Below are 20,247 nucleotides of genomic sequence, written 5' to 3'. Positions count from 1 at the left end.
GACAGACAGACAGACACCCCCGTAATCTCAGGTTTGTCTGTGTCTGCCTGTCTATCGATCTGTGTCTCTGTCTGCCTGTTTTCCTGCATCAGGCAGCTCATCAGGAAATCTCAAATCCAGAGCTGGAGAAGAAGTTAATTTCAGTTCGCGGTGGATGACTTCCCCGAATATCAGCGCCTTGTGCCAAGAAGATGTTTGTCTATCTCTGTGTATGTGTGCGCGTGTGTGTGTATGAAGCTTCAATGTGGGTTGTGTTGTATGTGGTTGTTTTGCAGTGTTGCCTATGGGCATTTCCATTGAAAGGACCCATGAGCACCAACATGTGAAGTTCATAGGTGCATGTCAAATGAATGCTAGGAGTATTTGTTTTCGAGAAATTAAGGCATAGATACATTTTTCAACCATTTTCCATTTTAAGAAATGGGCTTAAATAAAGGCTTTAATTTCTGGATAAACAGATGGAAAAGGGGCCTTTAGAAAACATCTACCAGAAAAAGTATTAAAAGGTATCAGAAATACAGTGCATTCGGAAAGTATTCAGACCCCATGACTTTTTAAAACTTTTCTTACGTTACAGCCTTATTCTGAAATGGATTCAGTACTTTTTTTACCTCATCAATCTACACACAATACTCCATAATGACAAAGTGAAAACAGGTGTTTAGAAATTTTAGCAAATTTATGAAAAAAAAACAAAAACTTATTTACATAAGTATTGAGACCCTTTGCTATGAGACTCGTAATTGAGCTCAGATGCATCCTGTTTCCATTGATCATCCTCAATGTTTCTACAACTTGATTGGAGTACACCTGTGGTAAATTCAATTGATTGGACATGATTTGGAAAGGCACAGACCTATCTATATAAGGTGCCACATTTGACAGTGCATGTTAGAGCAAAAACCAAGCCATGAGGACGAAGGAATTGCCCATAGAGGCACAGATCTTCGGAAGGGCATCAACACATTTCTGCAGCATTGAAGTTCCCCAAGAACCCAGTGGCCTCCATCATTCTTAAATGGAAGTATAGTGGAGGCATCATCATGCTGTAGGGATGTTTTTCAGCGGCAGAGACTGTGAGACTAGTCAGGACAAGTCTCTGAATGTCCTTGAGTGGCCCAGCCAGAGGCCGGACTTGAATCCGATCAAACATCTCTGGAGAGACCTGAAAATAGCTGTGCAGCACTGCTACTCATTTAAGCTGACAGAGCTTGAGAGGATCTACAGAGAAGAATGGGAGAAACTCTCCAAATACAGGTGTGCCAAGTTTGTAGTGTCATACCCAAGAAGACTCGAGGCTGTAATCTCTGCCAAAGCTGCTTCAACAAAGTACTGAGTAAAGGGTCTAAAATGTCAGTTTTAGACTTTAGCTTTGTCATTATGGGGTATTGTATGTAGATTGAGGGTGGGGGGTGGGTGATTTAATACATTTTAGAATAAAGAAAGCTATGATGTAACAAAATGTGGAATAAGTCAAGGGGTCTGAATACTTTCCAAATGAATTGTATATATCTATAGGGATGCACAATATATCGATGAACATATTGGAATCGGCCGATATTAGCAAAAAATGCCAACATCGGTATCAGCCCGATGTCTAGTTTAATACCGATGTGCAAAACCAATGTCAAAGCTGACGTAGCTACCTATATAACATAGGTACATGACGTATTGACGCCACGTAAAAATTTTGCGCTACACGTGCAACACAGCATTCCTACCTTAGCCCACAATGTCTGCTGTGTGGATCGAGCAGACAACAAGTCGATCAGTCATTTTAAAGAGTAAGAATTCATTGCACTTGACAATCAACCGTTCCCTCTTGTGGGTGATGTTGACTTTCGCAACTGGTCGAGCACCGGTACACACTACGAAGTGCACTATTTTTCAGATGTTGTCCCTCTGGAGTTACACAGTAACAGTGTCACTGCTATTAGCTTCACGACATACTATGGAACGCCGTTTGGGTCTTTGGGTGTCAAAAAAAAAAGATTTAATGCCCACTTTGATGCGTTAAGTAGGCTTTCAATTTGACATGTCAATAACATACTGTAGAATGTTGTGTGTTCTGAATTGCACATGCAAGCCAAGCTCTACCACTACTATCAGTAGCACTGTCAAAGCTGTACAAAAAAGTCTGCAAGCAAACAAACAACGGCCATGAACGATGTGTTTACAATACCGCGTTGGTAATAAAACTGAATTTGTTTGACCGCAACATCTGGGATAGCTAGCTAGCTTTAGCTTGGTACCTAGCTAGCACCAATACAACCAGCCTGAAAACAATGACCAGTAGAAACTAGTCATTTTCATTATTCTTAGCAAATATTTAGGAATCCTTGTGAGTAAGTATTAGCTAGGTAGCCACTTGTTGTTCGCCTATTGAAATAGAACTTCAGTTCATGAAAATAAATAGCTAGCCAGCTACTTAACGCTGTTGCCCAAAGCTAACGTTAAAAGCAGCCAGCTAGCTTCATCTGGCTAGTGACGCTCGACCGGACCAGGTTATGTGTTGTCACGCTAGCCACAATAAGGATTAGGCACAATTGTGGATTTTGCCGTTTTCCTTCAAAATAAAATAACAGCTTTGAAGGTGATGCAGAAGGTTACTATTGGTGGAATCATGCCATATTTAGACTAGATCATGTTAAACAAGGTTGGAATGTGAAGCAATAAAATGGGGTATCAGTCTACTCTGTGACACCCACAGAACACAACTGTGAAGAGTTAACGTAAATATTAGCGTTGTAGTTCTTATCACAGGACAGTGACTGTGTGAAATCACCTCCCCAGTCAGCCTATTGTGTGTGTTAACATTCATATTGCACTGAACAGCTTTACCTAAGGATTGGGGATTAATGAAATGGGGTAACAGTCTACTCAATACCCAATATATTTTTTCCCAACATCCACGCAGTATTGTTTTTCCTCTGGAATAGTGTTCAATACACATAGGTTGACAATAAATATGGCTCAATTCACAGTTGTTTCAGAGTCCCGCAATAAGAGCTACGACGCTTATGTTCTCTGGGTGTCACTGAGTAGACTGATTCCCCATCCATAGGTAAGGCTGTACAGTGAAATATGTATGCCCCCAATGCAATTCTAAAGTATAATACATCCAGTGTGATTTCAACAGATTTTTAAAATGTTTTTTTAACAAATTGTCTTTTGTTGATTTTATATAACAACATTCCAACCTCGTTTAGCATGATATGTTCAATTATGGCATAATTCTTCTATTTGTATTAATTTGCATCACTGTCTCTGACATATACTTTTATTTTGAAGGCTAACCGCAAAGTCCACATTGTGGCTAATTCTTATTGTGGCTAGCTTCTCATAGATGGGTCCGAACACCATTAATCAAATAAGAACTGTCCTATAAATTGGTGTTATTTTAGATGATGACACCTAGCTATTTAGCTAGCTAGCTAACTATATAGCTACTGAAGCAGTTGTTGTTTTGCTATGTTTTAGGGGAAGAACATTGTTTGCATCCATGAGCTAGCTAGCTTTTTTTATGACCAGCACTGTAGGTGCACGAGACAACTTTACCAGCATCATAGCATATGTATAAATCGTTGTGACATACGAAAAACGAATGATAGTGTAATCAATATGTAATTACACCATCACTCGTAGGATCCGTCCCCCAGCCAGGGACCCTCCTATCCCCCTCCCTCCCTGTCTCCATCCCCCAGCCAGGCCCTCTCCTATCCTCCTCTCTCCCTCTCTCTGTCCCCCAGCCAGGCCCTCTCCTGTCCTCCTCTCTCCATCTTTCCGTCCCCCAGCCAGGCCCTCTCCTACCCTCCTCTCTCCATCTTTCCGTCCACCAGCCAGGCCCTCTCCTATCCCCCTCTCTCCCACCCCCAGCCAATCCCCCCCTAATTACCTGTGTGATGGCCAGGGCAGTGGGGGCGCCAGGCCTTGATGGGTAATACATGCTGGCAGCTGGGTCTCTGTCTCATTCATTACTGACACTCACTAAAGTCACTGCATGCACTATATATTCCAGCTAGCTGTCTAGCTACTTCCCAACCTGTACTTCTCTCCTTCCTTGTTTCCCCCCCCCCTTCCTATCCCTGTCGCTTCCTGTTTGTCCAACCTAGCGCTGAACACCCATCTGCTCCTTGTTCAGCATAAAAAAAGACGAAGCATAACAGCGATTAACCAAACAGCTTAACCTGTTGTATACTGTCATCTGCTGATGCCATGGATATTGTGGTTCAGTAACAGCATGCAGATCTGAATAAGAGCCCTAAGAGAAAGAAATAAGAACGCTCTTCCGTTTCACTAACGGTAGTTTTCCTCTCCTCCTTTGGCAGGTGACATCACACAGAAAGGCTATGAAAAGAAGAGGTCCAAATTAATTGGGGCCTTCCTTCCTAAGGCACCAGGTAAAGGTAAATACCACTTGTCCAATCAAAACACTAACCGTGTCTGTCTCAACTAATCTGAAACAGTGATGGATTCTGGAATAGAGTTATGGGCTAATCTGACTCTGGAATATAGGTCTTTGTTTTGTGATATAGACTGCATACTTTAAACCAAAAGCTTGATGTCTAACACAACAATAATCTCAGATTCTCTGCATTCCCTGGGTGTATATAGATTCAAGTCTAGTGGGGGAAATGACTGATTTAATTGTTGAAATATACAAGGGCCTAACTCTTGCTTATGTATTTTAGTCATAATTAAACTTAACTAATACAATCTTACAGACCTAGCCTAACTAATAATGTTCTCACTTGGAGGTAATGCAAGTTAATAACAAAAGACAGAAGAACCGTGGATGTGACATTCCTTCAGTTTTCAATTTGTTTTCATTCATTTTCCATTTCATCCCATTTGTACCAAATTAAACAGAACTTTACTTTAATGGATGTGTGGGTTGCAGTTCAGCTCAGCTATACTCATCTAACTGATGTCTGGGATGTTCTACAGTGTCAAAATGTTGTTATCCAAGCGGCCATTTTGGAAAATAAATCCGGTCAGAAGAAGGGCTCATTATTGACCCAGAAGACACCAGTGACAAAGCTTATATGTGTACATTCTCAGAGTACTGTATAAAAATGGCCTCAACTGCATAATTTTTTTATGCTTTGTGAATTGTTGTTTCCCCAACATCTATTTAAATGATCAAATGAGGGTCTGTGTCCCAAATGGCACCTAGTCCCTATAATGCACTACTTGTGACCAAAGTGTTATATGAATATGGTGCAATTTGGGACAAACACCCACTGATGGAAGGGGAGAGGCTGACCCATTGTTCTTCTGTGAAATGTGTCTTAAATATGTATTTTAACTGCCCATACATTGAATCCAAGCAGATCTAGGCCACTTGGCATGAACGGTAAGCAGGTATGGCAGCAGACCTCGTAGATTAAGTGTGTGAGTGTAATTGAGTATCATGCTGTATGGTGTCTACACACGGCCAGCCCGCTCATTAGGCATGATTATGTGGCCGCCTGCGACAACAGATTGACGAGGACGTCATTTTCGGAATTAAACTGACTGAGACGCACCTCCAACAACAACACATAAAGCCTCACAGAATTCTGCCCCAAAACAATGACAATATCTCTCAACCGGTGGCATAAGATAAGGGCTTTTTAGGTGATCGTTGATGCCACACTCTGATAAGCAGTGCCCATTTTCTCAAAGGCAGGGGCGCAAAATATTTTACTTGTCCATTCCCAGGCACTTCTCCAGGGCGCTGTTCAAATCAAATCAAATGTATTTGTCACATACACATGGTTAGCAGATGTTAATGCGAGTGTAGTGAAATGCTTGTGCTTCTAGTTCCGACAATGCAGTAATAACCAACGAGTAATCTAACTAACAATTCCAAAACTACTGTCTTATACACACAAGTGTAGGGTGATAAAGAATATGTACATAAAGATATATGAATGAGTGATGGTACAGAGCGGCATAGGCAAGATGCAGTAGGTGGTATCGAGTACAGTATATACATGAGATGAGTATGTAAACAAAGTGGCAAAGTTTAAAGTGGCTAGTGATACATGTATTACATAAAGATGCAGTAGATGATATAGAGTACAGTATATACGTATACATATGAGATGAATAATGTAGGGTATGTAAACATTATATTAAGTAGCATTGTTTAAAGTGGCTAGTGATATATTTTACATCAATTCCCATCAATTCCCATTATTAAAGTGGCTGGAGTTGAGTCAGTGTGTTGGCAGCAGCCACTCAATGTTAGTGGTGGCTGTTTAACAGTCTGATGGCCTTGAGATAGAAGCTGTTTTTCAGTCTCTCGGTCCCTGCTTTGATGCACCTGTACTGACCTCGCCTTCTGGATGATAGCGGGGTGAACAGGCAGTGGCTCGGGTGGTTGTTGTCCTTGATGATCTTTATGGCCTTCCTGTGACATCGGGTGGTGTAGGTGTCCTGGAGGGCAGGTAGTTTGCCCCCGGTGATGCGTTGTGCAGACCTCACTACCCTCTGGAGAGCCTTACGGTTGTGGGCGGAGCAGTTGCCGTACAAGGCGGTGATACAGCCCGACAGGATGCTCTCGATTGTGCATCTGTAGAAGTTTGTGAGTGCTTTTGGTGACAAGCCAAATTTCTTCAGCCTCCTGAGGTTGAAGAGGCGCTGCTGCGCCTTCTTCACGATGCTGTCTGTGTGGGTGGAACAATTCAGTTTGTCTGTGATGTGTACGCCAAGGAACTTAAAACGTACTACCCTCTCCACTACTGTCCCATCGATGTGGATAGGGGGGTGTTCCCTCTGCTGTTTCCTGAAGTCCACAATCCTCTCCTTAGTTTTGTTGACTTTGAGTGTGAGGTTATTTTCCTGACACCACACTCCGAAGGCCCTCACCTCCTCCCTGTAGGCCGTCTCGTCGTTGTTGGTAATCAAGCCTACCACTGTTGTGTCGTCCGCAAACTTGATGATTGAGTTGGAGGCGTGCGTGGCCACGCAGTCGTGGGTGAACAGGGAGTACAGGAGAGGGCTCAGAACGCACCCTTGTGGGGCCCCAGTGTTGAGGATCAGCGGGGTGGAGATGTTGTTACCTACCCTCACCACCTGGGGGCAGCCCGTCAGGAAGTCCAGTACCCAGTTGCACAGGGTGGGGTCGAGATCCAGGGTCTCAAGCTTGATAACGAGTTTGGAGGGTACTATGGTGTTAAATGCTGAGCTGTAGTCGATGAACAGCATTTTCACATAGGTATTCCTCTTGTCCAGATGGGTTAGGGCAGTGTGGTTGAGATTGCATCGTCTGTGGACCTATTTGTTGGAGCTCCACCAACGTTCTGTCAACAAAAATTATGTAGCAGATATAGGATATGGTAGAAAGAGTATGTGGCCTTTTCTGTAGCCTACAGGCTGGAGATAAAATGTATGACGATTGAATGAGACGGACAATTTTTAAATCATGCCGATTTCTCCGATCAAATAGCCAAACCTAAACACTTTTTACATCATGCGGGTTTCACCGATCAGCTTGAACACTGAACACACCAAGGTTATCCGCTAATGTAGCTAGCAGGTTAAAAACGCAATCCAACACTTACCTAACATTACCAGTCAATGAGAACGGTGGCCATTTCGGTGTCACTCTTCCACCTTTCAAAATGAATTCCAATGTTTCTGGATTGGTCATGAGCAGTCTTTTTCTCTTTTGGGGTCGAGTTGATTCAATTCCAAGAACCAAGAATAATACTTGTTTATTTCGTTCTTGCTACAAAGACAGTTTATCTGCAAAGAAGTTATCTAGCTTGTTGGCAAGCAATTTATTTGTACTATCGCTCCGAGGCCATTGCAGCAAGGTCATTTGAGTAGGCGGGATTTAATGCAAAGACACACCTTGCCCAGAAGGCCATCCCAAGGCATCTCAGGCCTCAGCCTCCTTGTCTTCATTCAAAGTGAAAACGCCATACAAGAAGTGGGGTGGCATAGGGTCGCCCACGACATGTGGATTCCTGCTTTATATCCCATTGAATACAATGAGTAAAATGTAATGCAATAAGGTGTCATGTGGGACCCATACTATGTCTTAAATTAGCCAAGAGTGTAAAAAAAATGGTTAGAGTAAAAGATGCCCCCATGTCCACTCATTGTGCCCATAAAAAGACATGGATAATGAACATGAGGCCTTCCATTACACATTACCTCCTGTAGCTCGTCACATTATGTCCATCTGAACACAAGACCTGCTCACTAAAGAGCTTGCCCCATTAAGTTTTCTATGATAGCTAAGTGCTGTAAAATCTCTCATCTAAAACAGAGCCATCACATTCTCTGCAAACCTACCGTAGTGTTACAGGTGTAACAGCAGCAGATAGCACATTCATTTCAGTGCTGTTCATGCCTTCAAAAGGCTGTGGGTCTTAATGTCAGACTGTTATAGTATTCAGGCTGATCTGTCCATGGCTTTGTCTAAAATGGCACCCTGTTCCTTTTTATAGGGCACTTATTTTGAGTGCATTGATTTTAACCAGGGCTCATAGGGCTTTATTTTATTTTATTTTATTTCACCTTTATTTAACCAGATAGGCTAGTTGAGAACAAGTTCTTGTTTACAACTGCGACCTGGCCAATATAAAGCATAGCAGTGTGAACAGCCAACAACACATGGAGAGTTACACATGGAGTAAATAACACAGTCAATAACACAGTAGGAAAAAAAAGAGTCTATATACATTGTGTGCCAAAGGCATGAGGAAGTAGGCAAATAATTACAATTTAGCAGATTAACACTGGAGTGATAAATGATCAGATAGTCATGTGCAGGTAGAGATACTGGTGTGCAAAAGAGTAGAAAAGTAAATAAATAAAAACAGTATGGGGATGAGGTAGGTAAATTGGGTGGGCTATTTACCGATGGACTATGTACAGCTGCAGCGATCGGTTAGCTGCTCAGATAGCAGATGTTTAAAGTTGGCGAGGGAGATAAGTCTCCAACTTCAACGATTTTTGCAATTCGTTCCAGTCACAGGCAGCAGAGAACTGGAAGGAAAGGCGGCCAAATGAGGTGTTGGCTTTAGGGATGATCAGTGAGATACACCTGCTGGAGCGCGTGCTACGGGTGGGTGTTGCCATCGTGACCAGTGAACTGAGATAAGGCGGAGCTTTACCTAGCATGGACTTGTAGATGACCTGGAGCCAGTGGGTCTGGCGACGAATATGTAGCGAGGACCAGCCGACTAGAGTATACAGGTCGCAGTGGTGGGTGGTATAAGGTGCTGTAGTAACAAAACTGATGGCACTGTGATAAACTGCATCCAGTTTGCTGAGTAGAGTATTGAAAGCTATTTTGTAGATCACATCGCCGAAGTCGTGGATCGGTAGGATAGTCAGTTTTACTAGGGTAAGTTTGGCGGCGTGAGTGAAGGAGGCTTTGTTGCGAAATAGAAAGCCGATTCTAGATTTGATTTTGGATTGGAGATGTTTGATATGAGTCTGGAAGGAGAGTTTACAGTCTAGCCAGACACCTAGGTACTTATAGATGTCCACATATTCTAGGTCGGAACCATCCAGGGAGTGATGCTAGTCGGGCGTGCGGGTGCAGGCAGCGAATGCATGAAAAGCATGCATTTGGTTTTACTAGCGTTTAAGAGCAGTTGGAGGCCACGGAAGGAGTGTTGTATGGCATTGAAGCTCGTTTGGAGGTTAGATAGCAAGAGAAGTGCACTATATAGGGAATAGGGTGCCATTTGGGCCGCTAACTATTAATCCATTGGAAGATGAACCGTTCCTCAGGATTGTAATAACCACTAGTACACACTCCCACTGTAGAACAGTTAGAAAGGTGTAATGTGAAGCGAACGCCTGGCCTCTTACTAGGGTTACAAATTACAGTAACTTTCCCCAAATTCCCACTTGGAAAAATCACAAATTTAGAAGGGAATAGACAGGAAATCCAGAAGACTCTAACCAGGAATTCTGGAAAATCTGGAAATGTTGGCATAGTTACCAGAATTCTGCAACCCTCTCATGAGACCAAGCATTCGCATCACGCTTCCCTGAAGTCGATAAAAGGCTGAGACAGCAGACTGTTACACCAGTAGTGTGATGGTTGTTTCCTCTCTAGCCCAGTGCACCACAGTGAGTCTGAAAAGTCTGAGCACATACATAAAACCGATACTGTACTGGTCTCAAATGGAAATCAGATATTGATTGGGAAGGGAAGGACCATTACAAACGGACTTAATGGGTTTGCAAGATGTACATTCATCAGGGGATTCCCAAAACTAGGTTAAGTTAGTACTATTGTATCAGAAAGCGTGTTACTGTACATGCATGTGTATTGCCATTTAGAACACCACCAGCAACAAACGTTCTCTATCTAGCCTCGACTCAAGCCATTCTAGGTTTATGGAGTGTTGTCTGGCAGTAAACCATTATCTATCACCCAGTATCTCTGTATTACAGGTAGCTCTAATTCAAACCCTATTATAGGTGACACCCTTAAGGGGGAACAGTTACATTGCACATTGGCTCTAGCAAAACACCTTTCGGAAATCTTTACCAGTCTACGTATGTTGTTATTTCAGCATAGCGGTAGATAGTCCTCCTAAATAACACTGTCAGTGGAGAAGACGAGTGCAGCACTATCGAGATCAGACTCCTCCATCGAGCCTCTTATTGAATGTAGCATCTTTCCCTGTGTGAGGCAGATGGAGAACAGATGAGACTGAGATTGATTTCCTTCAAGGTGTGTTGGGGGGGGGGTGCTGCTGAGTGTTCTCGATCGACAGGGAGAAAGAGGGAATGGTATCCTGCATCTATCATGTCTCTCAGTGCTAAACCAATGGCTGTTATAGCCCAGCAGAACGTAATCCACTTTATGGGACACTTACCTACAGTATTATAAGCTGCTGCATTGCTCAGACTGCTGCTTGGAGCTTTGGTGTTGAGGACTGGGAAGTGAGTGGCTCAGTGTTTCTTTGTCGTGAACCTGAGATTTACCTTCTGGGGTTGTGCTGTAATGTAGCCGTTATAGCTTCAGTCATAGATCACTAGCTTTGTGTTGTCTAGCTAGCAGACTGTCTTCAAGACTGGAACAATTGCAGACAGTTTAAATGAAAGTAACTGGTGGGTGTTTGTTTCGTTTCTGTGTGTCCACAGCCTAGGATTTACGCTGAAAATCATCTCATCCCAAGAGCTCCACACTGAGGTTCAGGTTTAGGGGCTGATTGCCACTGCGCTGTAATTGACAATGAGAGGCTGGTTATGTCCAAAATGGCACCCTATTCCATATAAAGTGCACTACTTTTGACCAGGGCCCATAGGGCTCTGCTCAAACAGTGCACTATGTAGAGAATAGGATGCCATTTGGGAGGTAGAATGAGAGGCTGAGGGACCCAGTCCCCTGATAGATTGAATATGGAACAGGGTTAATTGCTGGGACCCTCCATTTTAACTGAGCCTAACAATCCCTTGCCAGACAAAATAGAATAATGTCCAATAATGTCAGTTGATGTTTCACAGTCTATTGTGAAATTAAGTTGAGTTCAGGTGCCTGTCAGAATAAATAATACTCATACTCGGTTTGATGCAGACAGTATAATGAATTCATTTTCATGTCCATTTATTCATTTAATCATTTTACTGTATACTACACTACTATATGCTCATAATATCATCTATGATAGGCTAGTATCTACCGTGCACAAAAGAAAGAGAAACCTCTGTGCACAGCAGTGCGTATAGATCCAGGTGCTGGTTTTGGCAGGAACAAATACGTAGTATAATACGTAGTATCCAAAAACAAGCTAAATAGAGTCTGCATTGTTCTTTCTGTACCACCCATGGGAACTGCATCTGTACTGTAATAACAGGTACAGTGCTGATGGTGGTCAGGCTGTACTGTAGTAACAGGTACAGTGCTGATGGTGGTCAGGCTGTACTGTAGTAACAGGTACAGTGCTGATGGTGGTCAGGCTGTACTGTAGTAACAGGTACAGTGCTGATGGTGGTCAGGCTGTACTGTAGTAACAGGTACAGTGCTGATGGTGGTCAGGCTGTACTGTAGTAACAGGTACAGTGCTGATGGTGGTCAGGCTGTACTGTAGTAACAGGTACAGTGCTGATGGTGGTCAGGCTGTACTGTAGTACCAGGTACAGTGCTGATGGTGGTCAGGCTGTACTGTAGTAACAGGTACAGTGCTGATGGTGGTCAGGCTGTACTGTAGTAACAGGTGATGGTGGTCAGGCTGTACTGTAGTACCAGGTACAGTGCTGATGGTGGTCAGGCTGTACTGTAGTACCAGGTACAGTGCTGATGGTGGTCAGGCTGTACTGTAGTAACAGGTACAGTGCTGATGGTGGTCAGGCTCTACTGTAGTAACATGTACAGTGCTGATGGTGGTCAGGCTGTACTGTAGTAACAGGTGATGGTGGTGGTCAGGCTGTACTGTAGTAACAGGTACAGTGCTGATGGTGGTCAGGCTGTACTGTAGTAACAGGTACAGTGCTGATGGTGGTCAGGCTGTACTGTAGTAACAGGTACAGTGCTGATGGTGGTCAGGCTGTACTGTAGTAACAGGTACAGTGCTGATGGTGGTCAGGCTGTACTGTAGTAACAGGTACAGTGCTGATGGTGGTCAGGCTGTACTGTAGTAACAGGTATAGTGCTGATGGTGGTCAGGCTGTACTGTAGTAACAGGTGATGGTGGTCAGGCTGTACTGTAGTACCAGGTACAGTGCTGATGGTGGTCAGGCTGTACTGTAGTAACAGGTACAGTGCTGATGGTGGTCAGGCTGTACTGTAGTAACAGGTACAGTGCTGATGGTGGTCAGGCTGTACTGTAGTAACAGGTACAGTGCTGATGGTGGTCAGGCTGTACTGTAGTAACAGGTGATGGTGGTGGTCAGGCTGTACTGTAGTAACAGGTACAGTGCTGATGGTGGTCAGGCTGTACTGTAGTAACAGGTACAGTGCTGATGGTGGTCAGGCTGTAATGTAGTAACAGGTACAGTGCTGATGGTGGTCAGGCTGTACTGTAGTAACAGGTACAGTGCTGATGGTGGTCAGGCTGTACTGTAGTAACAGGTACAGTGCTGATGGTGGTCAGGCTGTACTGTAGTAACAGGTACAGTGCTGATGGTGGTCAGGCTGTACTGTAGTAACAGGTACAGTGCTGATGGTGGTCAGGCTGTACTGTAGTACCAGGTACAGTGCTGATGGTGGTCAGGCTGTACTGTAGTAACAGGTACAGTGCTGATGGTGGTCAGGCTGTACTGTAGTAACAGGTGATGGTGGTCAGGCTGTACTGTAGTACCAGGTACAGTGCTGATGGTGGTCAGGCTGTACTGTAGTACCAGGTACAGTGCTGATGGTGGTCAGGCTGTACTGTAGTAACAGGTACAGTGCTGATGGTGGTCAGGCTCTACTGTAGTAACATGTACAGTGCTGATGGTGGTCAGGCTGTACTGTAGTAACAGGTGATGGTGGTGGTCAGGCTGTACTGTAGTAACAGGTACAGTGCTGATGGTGGTCAGGCTGTACTGTAGTAACAGGTACAGTGCTGATGGTGGTCAGGCTGTACTGTAGTAACAGGTACAGTGCTGATGGTGGTCAGGCTGTACTGTAGTAACAGGTACAGTGCTGATGGTGGTCAGGCTGTACTGTAGTAACAGGTACAGTGCTGATGGTGGTCAGGCTGTACTGTAGTAACAGGTATAGTGCTGATGGTGGTCAGGCTGTACTGTAGTAACAGGTGATGGTGGTCAGGCTGTACTGTAGTACCAGGTACAGTGCTGATGGTGGTCAGGCTGTACTGTAGTAACAGGTACAGTGCTGATGGTGGTCAGGCTGTACTGTAGTAACAGGTACAGTGCTGATGGTGGTCAGGCTGTACTGTAGTAACAGGTACAGTGCTGATGGTGGTCAGGCTGTACTGTAGTAACAGGTGATGGTGGTGGTCAGGCTGTACTGTAGTAACAGGTACAGTGCTGATGGTGGTCAGGCTGTACTGTAGTAACAGGTACAGTGCTGATGGTGGTCAGGCTGTACTGTAGTAACAGGTACAGTGCTGATGGTGGTCAGGCTGTACTGTAGTAACAGGTACTGTGCTGATGGTGGTCAGGCTGTACTGTAGTAACAGGTACTGTGCTGATGGTGGTCAGGCTGTACTGTAGTAACAGGTACAGTGCTGATGGTGGTCAGGCTGTACTGTAGTAACAGGTACAGTGCTGATGGTGGTCAGGCTGTACTGTAGTAACAGGTACAGTGCTGATGGTGGTCAGGCTGTACTGTAGTAACAGGTACAGTGCTGATGGTGGTCAGGCTGTACTGTAGTAACAGGTACAGTGCTGATGGTGGTCAGGCTGTACTGTAGTAACAGGTACAGTGCTGATGGTGGTCAGGCTGTACTGTAGTAACAGGTGATGGTGGTCAGGCTGTACTGTAGTACCAGGTACAGTGCTGATGGTGGTCAGGCTGTACTGTAGTAACAGGTACAGTGCTGATGGTGGTCAGGCTGTACTGTAGTAACAGGTACAGTGCTGATGGTTGCCAGGCTGTACTGTAGTACCAGGTATAGTGCTGATGGTGGTCAGACTGTAATGTAGTACCAGGTACAGTGCTGATGGTGGTCAGGCTGTAATGTAGTTAACTCTGTCTTCTCCCTCTCCCCCCAAGGGATGGACCCTTCTGTGCCCCACGAGAGGAGAACTCCTGTCACCCCCGGCTCCTCCTCTCGCTACCACCGCCGCCGCTCCTCTGGCTCCCGGGACGAACGCTACAGATCAGGTACGCCAGAAACACATTTCAACACATCACAAACAGTAACACAAAACTCAAGCTCATGGTATACAGTTGGAAACTTAATACAAATGACAAAAACCCAGTATTACCAGTGTGCTGTAGTTTCTCTTCTATTTTGAATACCCTTTTTTCCCCATGCACCTGGTTGTACATTCAGCTCTGTGAGATGTCTTCCTGAAGTACAGTTAGCAACTTGGCAGTTACTATAGGACAGTATAGGAGCACTAATGGAGAACTGCATTTTAAACACTAAATTACATTTGGTTTGTGGTAACATAATTAATTTGGATTACCAAGAGCATTGTTTTTTATTAGTCTTAATGCTAAATGCATAAAAACAAGCTTTTTATTTACCACCCCAATGTTGTTTATCACCCCTATTTAGACCAATGAACCACTTCATTACCCACCCACCCATCCATCTGTCTCCCCTACCCTCTCTCTCTCCCCCCAAGATCTTTTTCTATTTCACTCTCTCTCTCGCTCCCTCTCTCTCTCTCTCTGTATATATATATATATATATATATATATATATATATATATATATATATATCTTTTTATATATATTCATATATATATCAAAATATAGATATACAGTGCCTTGCGAAAGTATTCGGCCCCCTTGAACTTTGCGACCTTTTGCCACATTTCAGGCTTCAAACATAAAGATATAAAACTGTATTTTTTTCTGAAGAATCAACAACAAGTGGGACACAATCATGAAGTGGAACGACATTTATTGGATATTTCAAACTTTTTTAACAATTCAAAAACTGAAAAATTGGGCGTGCAAAATTATTCAGCCCCTTTACTTTCAGTGCAGCAAACTCTCTCCAGAAGTTCAGTGAGGATCTCTGAATGATCCAATGTTGACCTAAATGACTAATGATGATAAATACAATCCACCTGTGTGTAATCAAGTCTCCGTATAAATGCACCTGCACTGTGATCGTCTACAACAATCAGTCGTATATTGCACAAATCTGGCCTTTATGGAAGAGTGGCAAGAAAGCCATTTCTTAAAGATATCCATACAAAGTGTCGTTTAAAGTTTGCCACAAGCCACCTGGGAGACACACCAAACATGTGGAAGAAGGTGCTCTGGTCAGATGAAACCAAAATTGAACTTTTTGGCAACAATGCAAAACGTTGTTTGGTGTAAAAGCAACACAGCGCATCACCCTGAACACACCATCCCCACTGTCAAACATGTTGGTGGCAGCATCATGGTTTGGGCCTGCTTTTCTTCAGCAGGGACAGGGAAGATGGTTAAAATTGATGGGAAGATGGATGGCGCCAAATACAGGACCATTCTGGAAGAAAACCTGATGGAGTCTGCAAAAGACCTGAGACTGGGACGGAGATTTGTCTTCCAACAAGACAATGATCCAAAACATAAAGCAAAATCTACAATGGAATGGTTCAAAAATAAACATATCCAGGTGTTAGAATGGCCAAGTCAAAGTCCAGACCTGAATCCAATTGAGAATCTGTGGAAAGAACTGAAAACTGCTGTTCACAAATGCTCTCCATCCAACCTCACTGAGCTCGAGCTGTTTTGCAAGGAGGAATGGGAAAAAATGTCAGTCTCTCGATGTGCAAAACTGATAGAGACATACCCCAAGCGACTTACAGCTGTAATCGCAGCAAAAGGTGGCGCTACAAAGTATTAACTTAAGGGGGCTGAATAATTTTGCACGCCCAATTTTTCCGTTTTTGATTTGTTAAAAAAGTTTGAAATATCCGATAAATGTCATTCCACTTCATGATTGTGTCCCACTTGTTGATTCTTCACAAAAAATACAGTTTTATATCTTTATGTTTGAAGCCTGAAATGTGGCAAAAGGTCGCAAAGTTCAAGGGGGCCGAATACTTTCGCAAGGCACTGTATATATCAAAAGGCTAATCATTTCTGTGGTTTGCAGACAAATGACTCAACATACCAGCCACAGATTCTGGCACTGTGTTCTAGCTTTGTCTTAGAAACACACATTTTCTATGCCCCAAATGGCACCATACTTCCTGTTGGTTTGCATCATGGTTTTTGTTGTATTTTACCAGTGCTTAGCTTTACACACAGCTATTGATGCTCTTAATAATAGCCTATTATAGGGCTGGAGACAATGATCTCACATTAAGCTTTAGTTGTCTGGAGACATTATTCAGACCCAGACATAGAGGGAGCAGCCAATGGGCACACAAGTTCCTAGAATACAGCCCTATAAAACAGGATTCATGTTGAATTAAAGAATACATGACAACCACAAAGGCTTTGGATGCGTCCCAAATGGCACCCTATTCCCTTTGTGGTGTACTACTTTTGACCAGAGTACATAGGGCTCCGGTCAAAGTGGAGCACTAGAAAAGGAATGGGGTGCCATTTGGGATACAACCAGAGTCTGTTCTCAATGGCTGTTACTAAACAGGGCCACTAAAGCATCGAGACATAAAGGGCATAGGTTACTGTTAATAGTTTTTCCTCACTAAAACCAAACTCTTTCTTTATGATCTTTTATAAGTTACATTACGGCACAATGTTTTATCAGCCTCTTGTTTGGTTAGATTAGTCCACTTAGAGTGAGATGTCGTCTTGCTTTTGTGAGAAGCCAACAGCGGTGAAGTCCCCAGTGTAGAAGAAGACAACTACCACCTTGAGAGTATCGACAATGAACAATGTTGCTTGTTACTGTACATACACTGTGGAACTTCTGAAGTAGTATTTCGGCTACATTCACAGTGATTATTTCATCCCAATCTTCTAAGCCTATGCTTTTCTAAAATAATATACTTTAGCATCAATATATACTGTAATTGTTGTCCTTGTTCTAATTATATACAGTATATATTGTTTAGTGAAATATACATTCCACAGACTCATTTAATTTGTCCCGCAATAAACCTGAAATCTGGGAGTTTGTCAGGTCTTCCAACATGTCTGTCCTGCGCTGTGTGTTTTGCAGATGTCCACACAGAGGCTGTGCAGGCGGCTCTGGCCAAACAGAAGGAGCGTGGTAAGATGGCAGTACCCATGCCCTCCAAGCGCCGCTCCCTGGTCGTGCAGTCCTCCATGGATGCCTACACTCCCCCAGGTGAGGAACATATAGGACACCAAGGTAATCATAGCAGCCTGGGACTGCTCCACTGCACTGTGTATGTGTGTGGCGTGTGTGTGTACGCCTGAAGATTGATGTAGGGTGACATTGTCCCTGGTCGTGATCTTGGGTCAGTTTTGCATTTTTCCCACTTATGGTTTAGGTTAGGATTGGGGTAGCGGAAACTGATCCTAGATCTGTACCTAGGGGAAACTTCACACAGGAGGCGTGAATATGCCTCCAGCCTGTCCCTGCCCCTGTCCCTGTACCTGCCCCTCACTAACTCACTCATTCAGTGTCACTAATGTGTGTGTTTAATCTGATGTCTAGTCAATCAGGAAGAGTAGAAAAGTATACACTCTGGATACAAAACATTAAGAACAGCTGCTCTTTCCATGAGACTGACCAGGTGAACCCAGGTGAAAGTTATGATCCCTTATTGATGTCACTTGTTAAATCCACTTGTATCAGTGTAGATGAAGAGGAGGAGACGGGTTAAATAATGATTTTGAAGCCTTGAGACAGTTAAGACATGGATTGTGTGTGTGCAACTTAATATTACGAAGGTGTTGCTCATTTTTGTTATACTCAGTGTGTGTGTTGGTCAGTTCAGAGTGGGTTGGAAATACATAAATTTATCACAAATACGTTGTTGAAGAGTATCTACGTTATTTCTTGACTGGATGTAATTACAACTAAATGAGTCAATATGAAAGAGTAATTGACGTTAATGTATGATTAAGTTGTTTCCTCTTGATATTGTGCATATAGGAATACTTTTTTAGGATAGCATCCGTTTAGATGCAACAGCAATTTAACGCTTCAGTTCAGTAGTATTTTAGCACTAGAGTTGATGACACTCCAGAGACGTTACAGATCAAACGTCCCCAGTCTGTCAGTGACAGGAGCAGAAAGAAGCTAGCACTGACATGATGTCATAGATGACCATGGGAGGGGTTCACTCGACTTGAAGCTGTTGCTCATGCTGGCTAAAAACAGTTGATAGATGACCATTTTGACCTTCTTCTATAGGATAATTGTGATTGCCATAATTTTCAGTCACCTCTTCCAGACCCTTGTCGATAATAAAAGCTGAACTACAGACTTCAGTTGCATCTCAAACTATACCCTATTCCCTATATAGTGCACTACTTTTGACCAGGGCCCCGGAGGGCACATAGTGCACTAAATAGAGAATATGGGACTCTTTTGCTCCATCACTCTTATGCTCAGCTTATAGAAGGAGTATATGGTTAATAATACTAGCACGTTAGATGCTAGAGCTCATTTCTCCCTTTGCCGTATCCCACTAACCAACATCTGGCTGTGTGCTAAATCACTGACAACAGCAATAAGGTGTTGACGTCATCGCCTGTTTTGTACTGTATAGCTATAGTAATGTAACATGGCATACCCCCACCCACCCAGGGGTTTATGGAGTGGACAGTGTCTTTATGAGAGAGGGCTGTGTTAGGGAGTGAACAGAGCTGTGTTATGGAGTGGCGTGGCGTGGACAGAGGTGTGTGTGTGACAGCGATATGAGACCATCTTATTTGCATTAGTGCTGAAGGCTGGGAGTGAGGCTTCTACAGGGATTAATTTACTGAACACACACACAATTGACATCCATTTAGGAATCGCCACAAGCACATTTTCACATGATTCCAAATTAGCAGGGCAGGCACAGTTCTTATAAGGACGCACAATTATTCTAGGCAGAGCGAACAGCCCCTTGAGCGCTGGCGTTGTTTGTGCCTGACTGCCTGCGAGGCTGGGTGCATGTGGGGGAAAAGTCCCACACACACCCATCATACCAAGCAAGGCAAGCAGCAGTATTCCATTGGAGCACACTATTCCTCCACAACCTGCCAACTCCAATATGGACTCCACTCTTTATTTTGTTTTCCTGTCTGTCTTTGTAAGTAATTAATATGGCGATTTTATTTTGTACATGTCTGTGTCCCAAAATAGCTCCCTATTCCCTATATCACTATATAGTTTGGACCAGCATGTCAAAAGCCTCTGTCTCTATTCCCAATTAAGTGTGTGTGTGTGTGTGTGTACACAGTATCACAACACCTTATCAGCCTCAGCAGAAGAAGCATAATCAAAGTAATTAACATTGAAGGCGCACAGGACCGGCAAATCAAATGCTGATGTCCAGTACTGTATTAAGACCATACTGTATACACGGGTAGTCTTTTTCAAAACAGGATGCTATATACGATATACACACACACTCTTATCTGTCCCAGTGTCAACAACATAGGAGAGCCCAGGTGTGAGCTCTGCTGACTGACAGCTGTCACCAATTTGACTGACACTGCATACTGACAACACCTCTGGCCTATCAGGCAGCACTCTACATAGCGCTGGCCAATCAGACAGCGCTCTATGTGGCAAAAT

The 20,247-nt window shown here is 43.6% G+C and overlaps 1 protein-coding gene across 8 annotated transcripts in view; it reads left to right on the top strand.

Annotated features, from left to right (window-relative positions):
* The window catches only part of LOC109872035 (disco-interacting protein 2 homolog C), a 248,527-nt gene that overhangs the window by 120,647 nt on the left and 107,633 nt on the right, over positions 1–20,247 (top strand). For 5 of the 8 annotated variants that reach the window (XM_031806569.1, XM_031806570.1, XM_031806567.1 and 2 more), the window contains exons 2-4: positions 4,329–4,406; positions 14,624–14,734; positions 17,710–17,862. In XM_031806569.1, the coding sequence (XP_031662429.1) occupies positions 4,329–4,406; positions 14,624–14,734; positions 17,710–17,862 (342 nt within the window). The remainder of the gene's footprint in view (positions 1–4,328; positions 4,407–14,623; positions 14,735–17,709; positions 17,863–20,247) is intronic. The other 3 variants (XM_031806568.1, XM_031806571.1, XM_031806574.1) reach the window with 3 other exon arrangements.

The sequence above is a fragment of the Oncorhynchus kisutch genome, linkage group LG27, assembly GCF_002021735.2.
Source record: "Oncorhynchus kisutch isolate 150728-3 linkage group LG27, Okis_V2, whole genome shotgun sequence".
NCBI lineage: Eukaryota > Metazoa > Chordata > Actinopteri > Salmoniformes > Salmonidae > Oncorhynchus > Oncorhynchus kisutch.
The sequence above is the reverse complement of the archived record's forward strand: the minus strand, read 5'-3'. Positions and strand labels throughout refer to the sequence as shown.